The 21,891-nt window shown below is 40.3% G+C and overlaps 1 protein-coding gene across 3 annotated transcripts in view; it reads left to right on the top strand.

The window, feature by feature from the left end:
• Positions 1-21,891, top strand: part of cdh19 (cadherin 19, type 2) — a 47,848-nt gene that overhangs the window by 9,464 nt on the left and 16,493 nt on the right. For all 3 annotated transcript variants that reach the window (XM_047808894.1, XM_027176886.2, XM_027176896.2), the window contains 5 exons: positions 1,099-1,393; positions 2,343-2,462; positions 4,632-4,799; positions 6,603-6,790; positions 18,626-18,879. In XM_047808894.1, coding sequence (XP_047664850.1) covers positions 1,099-1,393; positions 2,343-2,462; positions 4,632-4,799; positions 6,603-6,790; positions 18,626-18,879 — 1,025 coding nt within the window. The remainder of the gene's footprint in view (positions 1-1,098; positions 1,394-2,342; positions 2,463-4,631; positions 4,800-6,602; positions 6,791-18,625; positions 18,880-21,891) is intronic.

Here is a 21,891-nt window from a genome sequence, read left to right as displayed (position 1 = left end):
TAATGCTGGACCAGCATACCACCATCCTAAGCTGGTCAGCCAGCACACCAGCATCCCAAGCTGGTCGGCCAGCACACCAGCAACCAGCACCTAATGCTGGACCAGCATACCACCATCCTAAGCTGGTCAGCCAGCACACCAGCATCCCAAGCTGGTCGGCCAGCACACCAGCAACCAGCACCTAATGCTGGACCAGCATACCACCATCCCAAGCTGGTCCCAGCATGCAAAACATACCTTATGCTGGACCAGCAATGCTGTTTTTTTTAGCAGGGCTACGTTTGTGAAATAATCAATTCTATACTTTTGTAACATGAATGAATTGTGATTGCCACTGAGAGGTATTTGAGCACATCCTTCTGCACAGACCTCACCTTCATCCTATGTGCTACACACAAAGCCTCACAAGCTTTTGTGAATTTAGGTCTGATTGAAGCCTGAACCACCAAAGTGTGGTATGCAACACCTCTGACAATCACCTGTATGTAGTATGTCCAAGTGAACCAACATCTCCACCGCCATCACATGGCACTAGTCCTGGAAATTGGCCAGCTTCTCCGCAATGCCAGCAGATATACCATGCCTCACTCCAACACTTGTGAGACCATTGTCATGGACCTGTAGGGGAGAGGAAACAGACATTCCGCACTCCATTCAAGCTTCTGCTTGACCACACCTCGCTTCCACACCATTCTATTTCTCTTAAACCAGTCTGGCTATCCCCCGTTGACTTTTCTCATCAACAGGATGTTTCTATCTACGGAACTTACTGGATATTTTTTCTTTGTGAAGTCACATTTTTCAGATATATGTCAATGTTACCTGAATACACAATATGGCCAAATATGTTGCTTATTTTTGTTCTATCAGCAAAACTATTTCCAAAAGAAACCACAGCTGGATGGATTATTGTGTATAGCTATGCAGACAGACAAAATGACATAGAACTCTGTCAAAGCAAATTAGCTGACTGGAACTATTTGTTGTATAATGTATGATTAAATAGTAATGTGTGTATTGATTTGTTTATAATCACGTCTATATATCATTGACTATAATTACTGTTATTTTACTTCTGTTAAAATATTTTTCACTCAGCTGAAATCAACCTACGACACAGGAGACTTTGCCATCAGCTATATCCTTTCTGGAGAAGGAGCAGAAGATATCTTTAATATTGATGAGTTCAGTGGTGAAATTCATGTTCATAAGAGCTTGGACAGGGAAAAGAAGGCATTCTATGTACTCCATGCTGAAGCTATTGACCGCAGAACTGGCCAGCCAGTGGAGCCTGAGTCAGAGTTCATCATCAAAGTCCAGGATATCAATGACAATGGTCCTCATTTCATAAATGAACCCTACACTTCCAGTATCCCTGAGATGAGTCCAATTGGTAAAGTATAATCTTATTCATTATTGAAAATTAAATTTTTTAATTAAACAATGAGAAATTATTGTATCAAATTAAGAAATGGAAAAAAACTAGAACCAAGTAGATTCCAAATAGTGAAAAATATTCTGTAGGTCATAGCACAGAATTATAACTTGTAGAATGCTCTTAGGTGGCACCATACTGTGTATAGCAGGATAATGGATAATTTTTCAAAACTGGAATGTATGGAAGCTTTGCAAGTCAAGTAAATTCTTTAAGAAAAGAAGAATAAGGTAGCAGTAACTTATCCTTATTACATACATTAAGATCTAAAATAGTGCAACAACAGCCTCTAGAGAGCAGCTGTGAACAATTTTATTGAGTTCAAATTGTTACTTTAGGAGGAGATTTTAAAGTGTAGGAGCTTTTTGCAGATTATGTTTTGGTGAGAAATGCTACCCTTGAATTGATTTAATATGCTTTTATTTAGAAATTCAATTTCTATTTCAATTTGCCTTTTATCCCCTGTTAAAATTCCAGTTGAAAAAAGTAAAACACATTAAAATGGAAATAAAAAACTTAAAAACTTAAAATTTCTGATGTATACACAAATGATATTTTGTTAAAGACCTTTTGGGTAAGGGCTTCCGCAATAGGATTCCTGATTCCCTTTCCAAAAAAGATTATGCTCTTCTGATTTGTTTGCAACCTTATACTTAGGCTTTGGGTCATTATTATGTTGTAATCTTTGGCTGCCTAACAGAGGCCTATATATTTGCACAATATTTTCTGTATCCTGTATATAGCAGTGTGTCCTGCTTCTTACATGTTCATAAAATAAATAAATGTACTGAGGCAGTCCATGGAAATTAATTTTACAGCTAGCATGTGTGTCACTACAGAAAACAATCACCTGTCATACTCTCCAGGATAAGTGCTCTGTTTGTATACCATCTCTTTCTCTACATAGGGACTACAGTGTTTCAAGTGACAGCCATAGATGCAGACGACCCCATGTTTGGAAATAATGCCAAACTTATCTATTCCATTCTGCAAGGAGAGCCGTATTTCTCAGTGGAGCCAAAGACAGGTAGTAACTCAAAGATATGCTAACTCTTTTTACATAGCATATACTATAGATTTACAGTGTTTCTTGAAGTTTGTGAACCCTATATTTCTGCATAAATATGACCCAAATCATCATCAGATTTTCACACAAGTCCTAAAAGTAAACAAAGAACTCAGTCAAACAAATAGGCCAAAAATATTATACTGCTTAATTTTAATTATTGAGAAAATTGATCCAGCATACATATCTGTGATTGGCAAAAGTATATGAACATCAAGCATCGTGTTAGTTCTGGCAGGCCATGTCATCAAGCGTGCATCAGCTGTTAATCAGTTGTTAAAATTTTTGGATTAAAGTCAGGACTTTAACTTGGCTATTCCAAAACATTATCTTTGTTCCTCTTTGGTTGGCAGACTTGTGTTCCTTGTCTTGGTGTATGACTAATTTTCTCTTGAGATTCAGTTTATGGACAGATTTCCTGCCATTTACCTTTAGAATTCACTGGTATGATTCTGAATTCATTGTTCTAAATTCATGTCAATGATGGCAAGCTGGCCTGACCCCGGTGGAGCAATACAGGACCAAAGCATGGTGCTCTCATCTACAGAGAAGAGTTCACATTTCCAGTAACCTTATCTACACTCCTCTGTTGTGTGAGTCTCAAACAGTGAGCTCTGGAATTGCCAGTCTGCTGTAAGGAAAGCTGATTTTTATCTCGGTTTTAGCTTCCCACTACTCCTTTTATTTTCTTTCACTAACAGAGACCTGGATATAGTTGCTCTATTCTCTGCTCTATTCTCTGCTATGCTTTCTCTCACTCACCACGAGAAATGGCCAGAGGTGGTGGTACAGGTCTACTGTTTTCAAGGAGATGGTGTTTCACACCTCTCCTCTTGTCTCATTTAACCATCTCCTCTTTTGAATTTCATGCTGCTCAGTGCTTTCCCTTCCGACAGCACCCCCCTGACAGTGTTTGGCGATTTCAACCTCCCCTCTGAAAGGCTGACTTTCTGAACTCCCCCTGACTTTCTGAACTCATTCGCCCTGACACTCAAAAGCTACATCCCCACACACAAAGTAGAAAATGTCCTGGACCTGGTTTTCACCCGTTCTTCCTCAGCTACAGACATGACATCTAGAATCTAGATCATCATCTGGTATCCTTCAAGCTGCACGCATCAGATTTAAAACACTGATGCTTGTCTACAAAGCCAAAAATGTCTCTTTTACTTCAAAGCCCTCATCACTCCTCGCACTGTACCTCGCACCCTCTGAGCTACTGTACCAACACTGCTTGACTAGACTTACCACCTCTCAGCGTAAGAGGTAAGTATACTACAAGACTCTTTTCTGTTCTGGCAGTAAGGTGGAGGAATGAACCTCCCATAGCTGAATCACTGGCTACAGTATTTTCAAATGACAGTTGAAGACCTACTTTTTAATATATATTAAACACATTAACCAGTCTGTTGCCTAGTAAACCAGAGTTAATGCATTCAATGATAGAGCACATTTGTACGTCGCTCTGGATAAGGGTGTCTGCCAAATGCTGTAATTGTAAATGTAAATGCATGATACTACCACTACCATGTTTCAAGGATTGTATAAGATTAGTATGGTGGAATGCAGTATTATCCTTTTTCCAAAAATAATGCTTCTCATTTAAGCCAAAAAGTATTATATTGGTCTCAATTGTCCCAAAAATAATTTTTTAATAGCTCTCTAGCTTGTCCACATGATCTTTTTCTTCATGGACTGCAATGTTCTTATTAGAGACTAATGGCTTTTTCCTTGCAATACTACCTTTTTTAAAAGAGGGCACTCACTGACATCTGATTGTCAGGCCACTGATTGAAAACAGATGGACTCTAATTTAACCTTCAAATTAAATACTAAACCTATAGGTTCATCTACCTTTGCCTCTTACAAATACATAATATTGGAACCAGTACCAGTTATAATATAGTTGTCTTATTTGATTGGGATCATTTTGTCTGCTTTTAGGATTTTTTTAAAGCAAAAATATAGAAATGTCTATTTTTATCTAAGCAGGTTCAGAAACTTTCAAGCAAAACTTTATATCAATAATATATTTGCCCGAATATGCATAATTGCTTAAAATGCCCAAAAAGAGTGTGAATTATAACATTTTCACATCTGACTTTTCTCATCTGATTAACTAATTTTAAGGCACCATAGTTACATCCTGGCCAAACATTGATAGAGAAGCAAGTGAGAAGTATTTTGTTGTAATTCAAGTGAAAGACATGCTTGGAAATACTGGAGGCTACAGTGCTACAACAACAGTGACCATCACCCTAATTGATGTGAATGATAATGGGCCTACCTTTCAACATAGTGAGTAAAAAGCAATACATTATTACTGACAACTTATTATGCACAAAGCTTATAAAACACTGGAAATACTTGTACCATAAGCGAGTCAGGATGCATAATTTTTTAATTTGCTTACTTCAAGACTGTAACAGATAAAACATCATGGTCAAACATTTTTGAGAGGCAAATTCAGCACAAGCAATCATAAACCATATATAAACCACAAGAGAAAAGTAGTAATATTGCACATTCAGATAAATTATATGGTCAAAATTATGTGGAAACCTGACTGTTGTATAAGTCTTCCTGAAATGTATGTAAGTCTTCCTGAAATTTATGTAGTATAATCTTGACTGTATATGTTTTCTTCATTATTTCAATATCTCTGTGCACAAAATGAGACCATACATACATGGTGTGCCAAGGTTGATGTGGAAGAACCCAAAGCACCTGCCTAATATTATGTAGCTCACATTTGTGTTGCAAAACAGCTCTAACCTGTTGAAGCCTGAAAAACCTCTGAAGGTTGGCTGTTTTTATCTGGCACTAAGAGTTGCAAGATGGATTGGACTTGTTAATTTAGCATATCCCAAAAGATCCATAGTTGGACTGCCATCGGGAGAATTTGAAGACCACTGCCATTAGGGAATACCATGTATACATGAGTGTATTTGACTGCAGCAATGTTTAGGTAGGGGGTATGTGTCAAACTAACATTCACATGAATACCAGGAACCACGGGTTCCTATTAGAATATTTCCCAGAACATCATACTGCCTCTGCCATCTTGTCATCTTCCCATAGTTCATCCTCTTCCCCAAATAAGCAACACATATGTGGTTAGCTCTTACCAATCTGTTATGCACTGTGTGTTCTGACAACTTTATATCATAGACATCATTAACTTGTTTAACAAATCTTTTGCTATACTTGCCCTTCTGTGAAATCTGACAAATTTACTTAACATAGTCATCAACTAGCCAACTATACACGTTCATACACAATCATTTATAGCTGATTATGCTATTTAGCACAATACATAAGGCTTGTCTTAGTGCTAGACAATTAAATTTTTTAACAAATCAAATAGACTGATTAATTGATTACTGGACTCTGTTGAATTTAAGCATCATTTAACAGAAACTGTCCAGCAATGTGAAACAGAGTAAAAGGTCTCAACATGCAACACAATGCCACAAAAGATATGCACTTCCAGGAAAAGATAATTCCAGGAAAGATAAAAAAAATCTATTGAAATATATCTGTACAGAAAGGATTACAAACCTGTTTCTAAAGCTCATACAATAAACCCAATGTGATAGCCATTCAGTGATTGGAACAATGGTTAAACTTGAAAGTGGCTGCTCTACCAAACTTTGACTACTCATCCAAAATGTCACAAAAACTCAGATAAACAATGCCCCACGGTATGGTTGACTTGCCATTAATAAAACATGAACCTATTGTAAAATCCTAAAGAATATCCAGGCATCTGTCCAAGATATAAAGCTCAAGCAAAGTAAACCGTAAATATGAATTGATGGCTGAACTAAGGACCACTGAGATAAGCTGAGTCACTCTGCTACAATTAATATGTTACAGTTTGATTATATTTGACAGAATGCAGTTTAAAAATAAAAAAGGGTTGTAGGACACTACACTTTAATTTTATGAACACAAATCAATGTTATGTAGCTTAACAACATTTTTATAAAGTCAAACAAAGCTGCTATTTTCCACAATTCTTTGTTAGCATTGGTACTTGTAGAGATGTATTGAAATATTTCCAATGAGTCATCACATATTCTCCTCTTAACCTGGCAGACCTGTACACGTTTGCCATTCTGGAATCAGCACCAGTTGGCACCGCAGTTGGTAGGGTCATGGCAAAAGATGCTGATGTTGGCATAAATGCTAGGATGAACTACACTTTAGATGACCTGGAGGAAAGCGGCACTTTTAGGGTCCAGACAGACCCTGCCACAGAGGAGGGTATAGTAATACTGAACAGAGTAAGTAAAATTTACTTTATTTATTATATAATATATAATATATATTATAATCTTATTAATAGTTATAATATATATTTTTATATTATATATTATTATTCTTAATTATTAGGTGGTTCACATCAATTTTGATAAACATACAGTATAACCTTAAAAAAATGACAACAAAACACATATTTCAAAATGTTGTATTTTTTTTCACAGAACTGTAAGGCAATATTAAGAAACCAGTTGTGAAAAATTAATAAAAAATAATAATAAAATCAATAATAAATTCAGAAATCTAAATTAATAATACCCTATTCCCAATATCAGTAAAAATTCCTTCTTTTATGAAAGTGCACATGGCTTCACACTCCAGTGACAATAATCAATTTAATAAATTTAGGTCTAATCAATTAAGTTAAATGTTATGTTAAATGGTAACACATTTAGCGTACTGTAAAGTATAATTAAGGGGCAAAGCTTTAATTATCCTCAGTCACTGTCAGCATGGCCAAGAAGAAAGAACTCAGTCATGATCTTTGTACACATGTTGTCAATGCCCTTAGTGGAGACAAAGGCTACAAAGCCATTTCTAAAGAACTGGATGTCCCTGTATCAACCATACAGTGTCATCAAGAAGTTTAAGATGTTCAACATTGCCAAAAACCTGGATGGCATGGAAGGAGTCACTAGAAAGTTCTGCCATGATGCAAAGAACTACTCACGCATCACCAAACACCCTCAACCAAGCAGGAGAGACAGTATCAAGATCCACCATTCAGGGAATTCTTCATCGAGGTGGTCTCCTTGGACACCGCCCCAGAAATACATCACTCCTTACCCAGAGACACATGCATGCATGCCTGGCCTTTGCAAGGGGTTATTTAGATAGAGATATGAATTTCTGGCCATCCATCCTCTGGTCAGATTAGAAACACTGGACGTCTTTGGATATATGGATGTATATGTTTGGTGTAATAAAGAAGAAGCCATCTAGCCAGATTCTTGATGAAAACCTGGTGGTGTCAGCACACAAGCTCAACCTGCCAGATAACTGGACCTACAGTACCAGCAGGATAATGACCCAAAGCATATGGCAGGACTGGTCAAGCAGTGGTTCAGGGACAACAGCATAAATGCACTGGAGTGACCAAGTCAGAGCCCTGATCCGAACCCAATTGAGAATTTATGGAGAGAATTGAGGATCCAGTTCAATGCTATGAAGTCTTCCAATCTACAATGACTGGAGGCTTTTGCGAAGGAAGAGTGGGAAAACATTCCACAGCAGACCTGTAGAAATCTTGTGGAGACCTATAAGAAGCATTTGCAGGCTGTCATTAAGAACAAAGGCTTTTCTAATGATTATTGATACTGTACAATAATTCTAAACATATTGATTTTGAATATTCATCAATTAAAACGCATGAAATGTCACGTTTCTTGAAATATCATGTTATATGTCACATATTAAATATATGAGAGAATTATTAAACTCAATTATCACAGAAGACAACCCAAAAAAAAAACCCACTATAAAAATAGAAAGTTATGAATAATTTTGAGCACAACGGTATATATTGCCTAAAAGCATCATCTACACAAAGGACATCAATTAATCACACTCTCCAGTGTCACCTGCCAGGTACAGGTTGCCTCCATTGTAGCAGAATCCAGACCCAAACACAGGGATAGAAAACAGATGGGGGTTTTATTAATAAAAAAAAGTAAACCAACAGAAATAGGAAACCCTATGGAAAAAACTAAGCAACAAATCACAAACCAAAAACAAGAGACAAAGACTCAGCAAAAAACACACAAGACAACCAGTATAAATTGGGGAGGTAATTAGGCGAAACATAAGGAACAGGTGTGCAGGGGTGGAGAACGGGATAAAGGAGCTTTAGGATTAAATATAAATTCATTATTTTTACTTAGTTAATTTTATTTTTAATTGTCATATCTCTGTAAAGCTGCTTTAAAACACCATTCATCAAAAAAGCACTATATAAATTGAAAAAAAAATTAATTGAATGAAAATACTCTAGCCATGTGTTACAAAAAATGACCAAGTTTAGTTAAACATCAATAAGTGTAATTACATATACAAAGGCACAACTTTAGAGTTTGAGAGAGAAGAGTTTGTTGATCTGGAGATGTTCTGAAGAAAATGCCAATTTTTCACCTATAACCTATAACCTGCTGCTTATGAATTTGGAAAATGTTTTAAGACCATATTCAAAAAAAAAAAAAAATACATTCTATTATTAAGGAATGTTTGCCATGCTACAAAATTATTCTTATATGCTATACTGTTTTTTTTTTTTTACAAACTGGTTTCTGAACAAAAAAAACAACAACTAAATTCCGGTTTAGTTTTTGGAGAAAAATTACTACATATTGAAATATCTGTGTGTTTACAGAAGTGAGCTTAGGTAGGGACTACTGGACAATGGTGTACTTTCTTTTCCTTTTCCCATGACAGAATTTTCTGTGCACAATGTTGGTTATAAAAATGATAATGATAAATGTGTTAAAATCTTTTAACATATTAAATCTTGTAGTTCATTCACATGGTTCATTCAGAATTGTTTAGAATTGTCAAATTGAGTTAGACATTCAATGTCAAAGACAAAAACATATTATATATATATATATATATATATACATATTGAAAGCCTTTTATTTTTATTTTATACATTTTATTGTGATATAGATTTAATTTAAAAAAGATTACTTTTTTAATTCTTGCCATCAGTCTACACATATTAATCAATAACAGTCATAGAAGCAGATGCAGTTGCAGAGTTGTGACAGAGCGGTAGACTGGAAAACATTCATTCATTCATTCATTCATTTTCTACCGCCTATCCGAACTGTGCCTATCTCAGGCGTCACCGGGCATCGATGCAGGATACACCCTGGACGGAGTGCAGACTGGCAAACAGTTCCAAAATAAACATTAGGCAAAGGTAGTGTAAAAAAACATGCTTTGTGTTAAGCTGTGCTTCCCTTGACAGCAAGGGAAGGATTCAAAGGGCTCACTCATCCTCCACCCAGGTCCATGTAGCTGCTATGCACAGCTGTCATGTCTGTGATTGTACCTGGAGCTGCCACATATGGAGAAGCTCCAAGCAGAAGAGCTGAAGCTGGAGGAGCAGTTAACTGCAGCTGAGTGATTGAACTGCCTCAAAATTGCTGATGTTGATTCTGGCATAGGATGAGGAGAGCCTACTGTTGCAGGCTTGCAAGAGACTTAACTATCTACCTTTACATTTATGCCAATCTCAACTATCTCATTAAATTAGGAGGTTTGTGGTCTTTGGAGATGTGGTAGCTTAGTGGTTAAGGTTTTGTACTACTGATTGGAAGGTTGTGAGTTCAAATCCCAGGTATATTAATGTGCCACTGGTAGCCATTGAGCAAGGCCCTTAACCCTCAATTGTATAAGATGAGATTTTTCTAGATCTGTTAACTCCTTCTGATTTTAGCAACACTGTAGTTCCCGCGATGTATGTCAGGAAAATGTGTTGTGAGATATGCAACTTACTGTACAGAGGTTTCTGTTATTTTGCTTCTATTCTTTTTATTTATTTTTGTAACTAATATTCAGCGTGTCTGTTCTTGCAAACAAATTAGTCTGTCCTCTTGTCAATTGCATTCTTCTGAAAGTAAAAAACAAAGCAGACAGGTAAATTTACTGTGATCAGACACATGTGAGAATCATTACACAGTACACACTGATTCAATTCACCTCTTATCTGGACTGTGAGTCCAAAACATACATAACCAAATCCAAAATAACAACAGGTTAATATCTGATGAGAAATTACACTACAGACCTATCAGACTTCATTTTAATTTAAGAACGGAAATGTTTATGAATATTATTGAGTCAACGGTTCCGTGCGCATGCATGGACGGGGAGGGGAGGCAGCAGCTGGGGAATGAATAGACCCCCAAAACAAAACCATATGCCAGAGGGGGACCCCCCAACATAACTGATGCATGCGTAGGGACCGCAAACGCGATCGGCGTATTGGCCGAAGGCGGCGGACGGTGTGCGAGGCTGGGTCAGAGCTAAGCATGGGTCATGGGAAGAGGGAGGCCGGGGGCCCCGCCGTGTGATGGACTACAAGAGTTGGGGTCCACTAGCTAGTGGAGATGTGGAGGATGCGTCGCCCTGGGCTGGCTTGCAGCGTAATCACGACAGCTGTCGCTAAAACGCATGGCCCCGCCGCACGATATGACAACGCATGTTGCATACCCACTAAGCTATAGTGGAGACGGTAGGGGAAGTGTCACCCAGGGCAAGCACGGCAAGCGTGCTGCTGGCCGAAGGTTGGTCATTCGTTTATTTATTTATTTTTGGAATCCCACGAGCAGCTTCGCACCGGGGTTCCCCGCCAAGCACATGCGTATTAGCGCTACGGGGGGACGGCGGAGCGGCACGTCCTGGGGAGCGCATGCTGGGAGCGGTAGGTGTTTGCTCTCCTGGGTCAGGAACAGCGGTTCGTCGGGCCGGGCGTGACAGCGAAGACCCAGATAACGGGACATGGAAAAAAAGGGGCAGAACTCTGTGTTAGTGCGAGTTATTGCAACGGGAATACCTTTGAAATGTTTGTCGGATTTTGAGTGTTTTAGGAAAATTGAAAAATAATGTTCGTCTAGCGTGATGTCCGACACCGTGAGGTCGTGGGAGGCCTTGAATATGTTGCTACGTGTCGTGAATTCGCCCACCCTGAGGAAACCGTAGAAGGCACATAGAAACACCACTTCCAGGAGTAGATCCTGGTAAGGACTGAAGCACCCCTGTCTCAGTCTAGTGACCAGTTTTTTGACGAGAGGGAGGGTGAGAGGGAGACGCTTGTCTGTGCCTTTTGGTGTCTGTTTCCTGATGCCGGCGAGGAGCAGGTGGATGGACGGATGCCCCAGCAGACTGCATGCGGACGGGTCCAAACACCTTAGGTGGAATTGGATGCCTGCGACTTGGCTTTTGATGGAGGAGGGTTGCATTTTTTGAGCTTGGATACAGTGCACGATGTAGGTGCTCATGATGGCGAGGTTGACAGGCAGAACGGGGTCTGAGAAGGTGGCGCTAAAGCTGTCGAAGCGAAACCATGCGGAGTCGTAGGCTTTTAATGTGGATTCGGCTAGGCTTGATCTCATGTACCGTGAGGCTGTGGAGAGATATGACTGCAGGGTAGAGCTTAGTTGAGGAAAGTCAGGGCGAATGCTGGGCAGGGCAGGCCTGAGGGAGAGGCATTTGGGCACAGCGCTTGGAACTCCTGAAATTTAAAACGAGACAGACAGTCAGCTATTTTATTGTCAAGCCCGGGAATGTGAGCTGTGCGCAGTATGAAGTTGCAGGTGACGCATGTCCACGTAAGGCGCCTTAGGAACTTGTTAATGAAGGGGATGGAGGAACACCCTTTGTTGATGATGTGGACGGTTGCTTCGTTGTCGCAGTACACTAGAATTCATTTCCTGGACCACTGATCGCCCCAGAGGATGCACGCCACGACTATGGGATATAATTCTAATAAAGCAGTAGAGAGAGCATTGGGGGGAAGGGCTGACAACTCTTTTGGCCAGGAGCTGGCAAACCACTGACTATTAAAGAGACCTCCGAAGCCTCGTGAGGGGGCGGCGTCGGTATAGAATTTGAGCGCGACGGAAGTCTCGACCATATCGTTGTAAAAGAAGGAGATTCCGTTCCATCCTGCACATAGCATAGACCAGAAATGCAAGTCGGACTTGCAGCCAGCGTCCAAGGTTATAGAATCGTGCAAATGTTCGGCCGTTTTTGAAATGTCTAGGAGTCTAGAAATGAATGAGCGACCTTGCGGAATGATCCGCATGGCGAAATTTAAATATCCTAGCAGAGAGAGCAGCTCTCTTTTGGAAATGGAGTCGCGTTCCACTGTGTCTGACATAATTTCCCTGATGCGGACGAGTTTATCGAGGGGTAGCGAAGCTTGCATGAGATTGCTATCTAGATTAATTCCGAGAAATTCTAATGAATTTGAGGGACCCACGTTTTTTTCGTCAGATAGGGGGATGCCCAATTTCTTAAAGGTTTCTTCAGGATGTTGATACTTCGCTCGGGGGGGAGGGGGGGGGAATTTGGGTAGTTGACGACGAGGAAGTCGTCTAAAAGGTGGAGGACGATTGGCAGCCTGTTATTTAGTAGAATCCAGCAGAGCGCTTCCGATAAGGTATCGAAGATGTGCGGGCTGCTGCGGCAGCCGAAAGTGAGTCTGACAGCGAAGTACTGTTTGTCGCGCCATTGCACTCTGAACAGGTGCCACTGGGACGGGTGGAGCGGCATAATTTTGAAGGCATCTACGATGTCGGTTTTGCCCAGCCAAGCCCCGTTTCCAGCTGTCTTGATGAGTTGAATGGTGTTGTCGACTGAGGCATAGAACAGGGAAAAATTGGGGAGGGGAATCAGGCTGTTAATGCTCGGGACTTGTGCGATGTCATGGGGAGCTGAAGAGTCTATGATAAGATGTTTTTTGCCGGAATACTTACGTGTCGCCACGCCGAGAGGATTAATCCTATAGATTGGGAAGGGGGGAATGTCGAATGGGCCGATCATGTACCCTTTTATCTACCTCTCTAGCCAGGAGAGAATCGACCACTTCGGGTTCTTTGAGAGCGGACTGGAGGTTGTTGCAGATGTAGGAAATAAGGGGACGCGTGTTTAGACCGGCTGAAAAGCCTTGAGTGAGTCCGGTGATCAGATAATGGACGAAACTGCGGTCAGGATGCTTTGTAAGTGCTTTGTCCAGTTCGGGGATATTGACCGGTGTTGGTATTACTTTCTCTTTCTGGAGAGAGCATGCATTCGCCGGGGGCAGATGGACTTTAGATGCCCGTCTCCGCAGTAGCTGCAAGCGTGAATAAATTTGCAATTACGAAAGGTGCATACGCTTTCATTAAAACTATAACACATGGGAGTATGAATCGTGGGATAGACCTGTTTGTCGTCTTTGGCTTTGGGGGGGGTGTTCGGCCGGAATAGCGAATTTGGTGGACCTCGGGCACAGAGAAGGGGTGTGCGTGAAAGCGCCGCACAGAGAGCACGACAGCGCGCGGTGACCGGTGAAATGCCTGCTGATAAGGCTAGGTCTACTGCCGACCAATCTAATCTTTGTTTGAGCCTTTGGATGAAAATAGCTGACTTGGCCGAGAAAGATTTGTGATAGTCATAGAAAAGGGTCCCGCCATAGGTCATGGCGAGGTCCGAGATGATAGCCAGGTAGGAGTCTAGCTCTGCCCTGTGCTCCAGATAGGAGTCGCAGATGACGTCTCTAAAAACGCCGAAAGCGACATTGAACTTGGGCATGGTTAGGCGATTGGACAGCCTCAGGTCGTTGTCTTTTAAGAACACGGAAACATCCCCGCATTTGTCCTGGACTTCGGAGCCCAGCAGGATCTTAACTAGGTTAATGTCGTTACCTGCGAGAATCTGGGCGTGCAGGTGGGAGAGATAGCAGCTGCAAGTGGAAAGAATGGGGCGCTGGCGGTAGGAGCTGGAAGGGCCGTCACTAGCGTGCCACGGGGGAGGAGGCTTAGGTCTACGCCGGCTGGTGAGGAGATTGAGGAAGCGCCGGGGGCCGGCGGAGCAGGTGTCGTGGACGCGGTGGCCGTAGGGGGAACAGGCGGAGGCAGCTTTTCCAAGACTTGGATCCTGGCGTCAAGATTGGAGAGGGAAAAATGAATGTTGTGGAGGGCTATCAGCATGGGATCTTCAGAGATCGGTGGGGGGAAGTTGGGACGAACAGTCCTCTTTTTTGGAGCTGACGGGTTTTTTTGCGTGCAAGCAGTGCTTTCTTTTCGCAGTGGCCTTCTTGGGGCCGGAGGTAGGGGCAGGTGGGGTCGGAGGTACTTCTGAGATATTGTCCAGGAAATACTGGAACAGTTGGCCGTGGTCGAGACTGAGCGGCGCCTGAATATTATGGCTAAACAGGGTCGTGAGGATTCTTTCGACGGGCCATTCCGCGATTGGTGGAGGCGATATGCACGCCAGGCGGGGGCTTCTGTGAACTGATGGGCCGTGAGAATTTTCTGTAGGGCTCGGGTCTTCTCCAGAGCTCGGATCAGACATATTAGGAGGAGTGGCGCGCTGATAGTAGCAGAGATGCGTACGATGGCGAGCAGCGTTGCTAGGTTAGATCGCAGCAGCGGCGATGCATGGGAGCGCTCGCAGGCGAGGATTTAAAGGAAGGAAATTACTGATGTCGTTGCCGGATTGGTGCGTCTGTGGACGGCTGATTAGCAGCTGATGCAGCTTACTGCGTGGCCTGCCTGAACTAACACAAGGCTTGATTACTACCATCTGTACCATCAGTAGTTCTGCCGATTTTTTTTTTTCCTCAGCATAAATGCCTAAGTAGATTTTGAGCAGTGTTTTGGGTCGGTGTCTTGTTGAAATATCCAGCCCTATTCTCAAGAATCTGCTGATATTGAGTGGAATCCATGTGACCCTCAACTTTAACCAGATTCCCAGTACCGGCCACACAGCCCCACAGCATGATGGAACCTCCACCAGATTTTCCTCTGGGTAGCAAGTGTTTTTCTTGGAATGCTGTGTTCTTTTGCCGCCATGCATAACGCCCCCTGTTATGACCAAATAACTCAATCTTTGTTTCATCACTCCACAGCACCTTATTCCAAAATGAAGCCGGCTTGTCCAAATGTGCGTTTGCATACCTCAAGTGACTCCGTTTGTGGTGTGTGTGCAGTAAAGTCTTCTTTTGCATCACTCTCCCGTACAGCTTCACCTTGTGCAAAGTGCGCTGATTTGTTGAACAATGCACAGTAACACCATCTGCAAGTTGATGTTGTAGGTCTTTGGAGGTGGTCTGTGGGCTGTTTTTGACTGTTCTCACCATCCTTTGCATTTGCCTCTCCAATATTTTACGTGACCTGCCACTTCTGGCCTTAACAAGAACTGTGCCTGTGGTCTTCCATTTCCTTACTACGTTCCTCACAGTGGACACTGAAAGCTTATATCTCTGTGATAACTTTTTGTAGCCTTCCCCTAAACCATAATGTTGAAGAATTTTTGTTTTCAGGTCATTTGTGAGTTGTTTTGAGGCCTCCATGTTTCCACTCTTCAGTGGAGAGTCAAAGAGAACAACAACTTGCAATTGGCCACCTTAAGTACCTTTTCTGATGATTGGATGCACCTGTCTATGACGTTCAAGGCTTAATGAGCTCACCAAACCAATTGTGTGTTCCAATTTATTAGTGCTAAGTAGTTACAGGTATACAAATCAATAAAATGGCAAGGATACCCAAATTTATGCACCTGTTTAATTTCGTTTTGATGCATATTGCACATTTTCTGTTAATGCAATAAACCTCATTTCACTACTGAAATATTACTATGTCCTTCAGTTATTTGATTGATCAAAATGAAATTGATGATCCAAACGCCCAAATATATATATATATATAAATCTAAATATATATAAAAATATATATGAAAATCTTGAAAATGATCAGGAGTTCCTAAACGTTTGCATACGACTGTACGTTGCATTTATGGCATTTAGCAGACACTTTTATCGAGAGCAACTTAATTTTTTTTTTCGCTTTATACAACTGGGAAATTGAAGGTTAAGGTCCTTGCTCAGGGGCCTAGAAGTGGCAGCTTTGTCAACCTGGGATTTAAACTCATGAACTTATAATCAGTCATACTCCTTAACCACTAGCCTACCACAACCCCATATGCTCCAAAGTGTGTCACATTCCATCATAAGGTTCCTAAAAACATAAGAACATATTCTTCCTCTAACCCTAAACAATGGGTGTGTAATAATTAACAAGTGTCAATTAATACTCTTAATGTAACTGCTTACTCAGAGTGTGTGCCTCAGCCTATGATATTCTCCCTATTTCTCAATGAGGCTGAGCAGCTACTTCTCTGATTGGCTGTCAACCTTGAGTGTTTCTGCTCGTTGCAGCCATGTGCTCCAGGAAAGGCCATCTGCACTGCTGATGGGGGCCCGGCTTTATACTATAGGATAGGTGAAGTCCTTTAAAGAAAGGATCAATTTAGTTACCTCAGAAGTGGTGTCCTTTGCCTTGGCTATCAAGTGCAAAGAGGTATGTGGTCAGTTACTAGGATAAAGTAAATGATGAAGAGGAGGCTCATGTTGGGGTTCTAAAGAAGTTAGAAACTAAGTTCCAGTAGTAAAAAGCCATCTGAAGTGCTGAAGGCCATCTCGGTCTTGGCATCTGGTGCAAGGGTTGAGATAAACTCGGCTCCTCCCGGTCATATACAGTACAAAGGTAAGGGAGTATGCTGTTGAATTCTGATACTTGGTTGAGCTTCCTGGAGTTGTAGTTGTGGACTTACATTGGGCTATGGCACCATGAGAGTGGGGAGAGGCGGAGGCTGTGGAGTCTCTCAGATAGCATAGAGGACATAGGGCAGGAATCAGTTTCTGTTCCCCATTCTGATAGTCAGATGTTTTTAGTTGTTTTCAACAACTATGAGAAGGGAGACAAATGGTGTACCTTGGTAGTTTATAATGTTCTTTAGGAGAAAGTACATAGATTCCTCTGTGGCTAAAGTATAGAATAAGCTCTTGCAATTTTGCAGGAGGTGGCTTTCCGATATAGGACTGCCTCACCTGCTGGAGTAATCAGTGATCCTCAAGATGTTCTTGTGACCCTGGACTAACTTCATCAGTGACTCAAGGAGATCCAGTTTCTTCCTTGGGGCAGTTCATTGGGTGCACTAGGTGAATTGCTGGCAGAAAACCTGCTTCATCCATGACGGGCCAGAGGAATCTGTCCTGTACTTTCTCCAGTGTGTATCGGGCCCCAAGGTGTCCTCAGTTTCATTCACATCTTATGTTACTTAGGAATAGCACCCACATGTTGTGGAATCGCAGGAGATGCAGTTTGCAGTTCCCACACCAAAAATTGAGACAGATGGTCGGGACACTCTCTACATTTACATTTCCAGCATTTGGCAGATGCCCTTGTCCAGAGCGACTTACATTATCCACCTTGACCATTAGGCTACCACATGCCCCACTGACCCTCTTTACTGACCCTCTGTTGTGAATATGAGGAGTTATCTTTCTTGAGCCTCTGGAGGAATTGGCAGGTGGTGTTGAGAGTCCAGAAGAGTTGCTCTGTCATGTGCATGCCAAGAAATTTTCAGCTTTCGACTCACTTTACAGTTGTTCCATGGACATGCAATGCTGACCAGTCTATTTGGATCTTTCTGAAGTCAATAAGTTGCTCTAGAATGCACTAGTGCAGGTTAAGTTTTCCTATCAGTTTTTGTGGGATGTCATATATTCATTATTATCACCACCTTTTTTTTTAAAGTGTAAGTCAATGGGAAAGCATACTATGGTGTACACCTGTCAACCCTAAGGGTATTTTCCAATTAAGGAACAATATGAGGGGACAGTGCAATTATCATGAAGGAAATAATTAACTTCTACATTAACATTTTTCTCAGATATTTCTGTTTATATCCTATAAATGGTTTTACAGGATGCTGCACTTATATGGCAAGTATTTTTGGCAAACACAATGCAATGAATAGAACTTATGGAACAAGTTGAACTACTTCTACTTTTACAAATTAACATTTGTCAGTTGGAAAACATTTTACTCTTAAAGTGAAATCGCAGAAGTCTCTTAATGCTACCCAGAACAGAATGTGTTGCCAATTGTTGATTAATCGTTTTATGTTAAATTACTGAGATTAATTCATGCTCTAAATTTTGTACTACAAGGTCTTAAAGTTTGTATTTAGCTGTAATGTCAATCATTAGATATGTCTATGTGTTACAGTTAAATGCTATTCTTTTCCAACAGCCTTTAGATTATGAGCACAAGAGGCGCTTTGTGATTGCCATAGAGGCCATAAATTCATTTGTGGACACGCGCTTCCTAAGCATCGATGAATTTCGGGACAGAACAATGCTCAAAATTTTGGTGATGGATGTTGATGAGCCACCTGTCTTTTCTGCACCTTTCTATGAATGGAAAGTTCTAGAGAATGCATTGGTTGGTACATTGGTTGGCACAATATATGCCAGAGATGCAGATGCTGCTAATAACCCTATCAGGTAAACCAAACATTATTTATTTTTTATTGCACATGATTGGGGTCTTTGTTAATGGATATATTTGTGTATTAGTGTATGCATTAATAATTAACTTCAGTTTTTTACATATTAAGGTGGTAGAAGTGCAATATCATTTGGGATGGAATGTGAGAACTGACTTCCAAGCATGTTATAATCAAGTCATAACAGTCATCATTCACCCTTTAAAGTCCAATACAATTTATAAACCATATTGTTTATAAATCTCTCCATACTTTTGAAAAATATTTGCTGAATAATATGACACCACAGTGCTGATGATATGGCAAAATCCTAGGACAAGTTCTCAAAAGTGCTAAGTAAGGGTTATTTGACCATAGTGCACTGAAAAAAATTATACTATGGATGTACCTAAAAAAATTACTTCAATTTGTTACAGCTAATTTTATTGCTTTTTATTAAAATGATTAATTTGATTAAATGATAATAATACTTTTACTTTTCCCTAAAGCAAAAACCTGCATCCACACAAGTCAAAAACCTATTGTTTCACTTTAACAACCCAATATTTCACTTTATTAAAACCTCAAATTTATAATCAAACTCAAATGTTACTTTTACATTGGAAGAAACTAATACAATTTATAATTTCTAGCTAATTTTTCAAAATTTTCTCAAGTTAAAAGTATGAGTCATAATAAATAAAAAATGATAATATTACCTAAATCAATATCTTGTCCGGGGGGCACGGTGGCTTAGTGGTTAGCATGTTCGCCTCACACCTCCAGGGTTGGGGGTTCGATTCCCAAATCCGCCTTGTGTGTGTGGATTTTGCATGTTCTGCCTGTGCCTCGGGGGTTTCCTCCAGGTACTCCGGTTTCCTCCCCCGGTCCAAAGACATGCATGGTAGGTTGATTGGCATCTCTGGAAAATTGTCCGTAGTGTGTGAGTGAATGAGTGTGTGTGTGCCCTGCAATGGGTTGGCACTCCGTCCAGGGTGTATCCTGCCTTGATGCCCAATGATGCCTGAGATAGGCACAGGCTCCCCGTGACCCGAGAAGTTCGGATAAGCGGTAGAAAATGAATGAATGAATGAATGAATGAATGAATATCTTGTCCGTACGCAAATAAAAAATATACTTACACCTAAGCTGTTTTTTTCTTGAGGTGAAACTATAAAACTTATTACAGATAAATGTATTTTACTGCAGAACAAAAATCACACTGAAAAGACTTTCTCCTCCAAAGACTTGCACATTTATTAGTCTGTATGTATACCCAACAGCTTTTCTGTGTTCAACAAAATGTCAATAAGAGAAATAATACTTAAGTATACCAACAGAAACAAACAAAAGTGTGCTGATGTGAAATGTATACCCAGAAACAAAAGTGTAATATATAAAATTAACACAAACATTTGTTCATTAAAAAATAATAATAAATAAGGAATTGACAAAAAAAAAATAAAAATAAGTAAAAGGTATGATGTAAATTATGGTCTTTTGAGTGAAACATACATTTCTAGAACTGCTTTCAGTACTTAAATCTTGCAAAGTAAAGCAAGTTTGCGCATCTTTCCATTGTTAAAAAACATGACATGTGTACTTCAATCTGCATAGAACTGTATAAGCAATTGCTAAAACTGTTTAACTGTGGTAATTCTTTGAGAAATTATTAGTGACCATTAGTGATATTTAAAATATTGGAAAAGCAAAGTTAAGAGAAATGTCAATAAAGGCATTTTTTGTTGCTGGTAAAACACTGTAAGCAATGTATTTATCTTCTTCCTTAGATAAAAAGAAATAAAGGCCTGTGTATTTTGTTAATGAAATTAAGATACGCAAAATTGCTACAAAATTTATCATCATTCAATTATACACTGTAGCTCTAATGTAAATCTTAAATTTGCTAGCCTCTCCAACTATCTGAAAATGTTAATTTTGAATACAGCCATTACAACAGAACAAAAATGATGTATCCAAATGTCTTGATTTATCTGATGCTTAGAGCTTGACACTCAAACTGCACACTCTGTGTGACATTTTCTTTGGCTCAACCTCCATGAAAACTTTCTGCAGTGATTCAAAAGTGTATCTAAGCTCAGTCGGATAGCTCAAGTTTAGTGCATAGATGAGGCCAAATAACATAGCGCATGCATGTGACACTGACGACAACTCTTTAATGACTTCCACAACTTCAATCACAATCCCGATTTCATGCGGTGGTTATATATACAGCCTGATCAAAAATAACAATATTAGACATCCGAGTCCTGCACGGGTCCAATTTTGCAAACCCACACTCGCACAGCTTAGTACTGGACCTGACCCATTACCCGCATATATCTCTAAATAAAATCCTCACCCAACACACTACCCATAGCCTTATTAAACACGTACACCAATCATCTACAGCATTAACATAACATGTTGTGGTGGATAGGGGGTCAGTATACATACTCTGACCTCAAGCAACTCTTATATAAGAAGCCATATTATACAAGTGACAGGCACAGTATATTGCCACTGAAGACATAGTACAGTGGCAATCACCAAGGCTTTAAAAAATTTGTCTTGTGAAGAGTGACAATAAACACTGGAAAACTTACATGCGTGATTAAAATAAACTGCAATGTAATCTGTACTGTGCTGGACATATGTAGACATTTTATGGATTGCTTCCAACATTCCCCATAGACCTTTTATAAGGGTTATATGCGTCTATAGATAATATGTTTGTGAAATAATTTTTTCAATGTACTGAGCAAGTACAAACCTGATCAAGAACTTTAAGGCTGTCCCTTGTCTTCTTTCTGACAGTCCCTCCTCCCTTTCTGATTATCTCTATGTGCTTGCTGTGGTGTTTGTCCAGTGAAGCCAGGAATCTTTTTTTTTTTTTTTTTTTAAGATCAATGTTGAATTTCTGAGAATTACAACAGTACCACTTCAAGCAAGATTCCTGGCTTCACTGGACAAGCACCACAGCAAGCTCCCACTCTCTCACTCATTTTCTACCGCTTATCCAAACTACCTC

This window comes from Tachysurus fulvidraco, chromosome 25 (genome assembly GCF_022655615.1).
Source record: "Tachysurus fulvidraco isolate hzauxx_2018 chromosome 25, HZAU_PFXX_2.0, whole genome shotgun sequence".
Taxonomy (NCBI): domain Eukaryota; kingdom Metazoa; phylum Chordata; class Actinopteri; order Siluriformes; family Bagridae; genus Tachysurus; species Tachysurus fulvidraco.
Note: the sequence above shows the minus strand (reverse complement) of the source record. Positions and strands in the feature narration are given on the sequence as shown.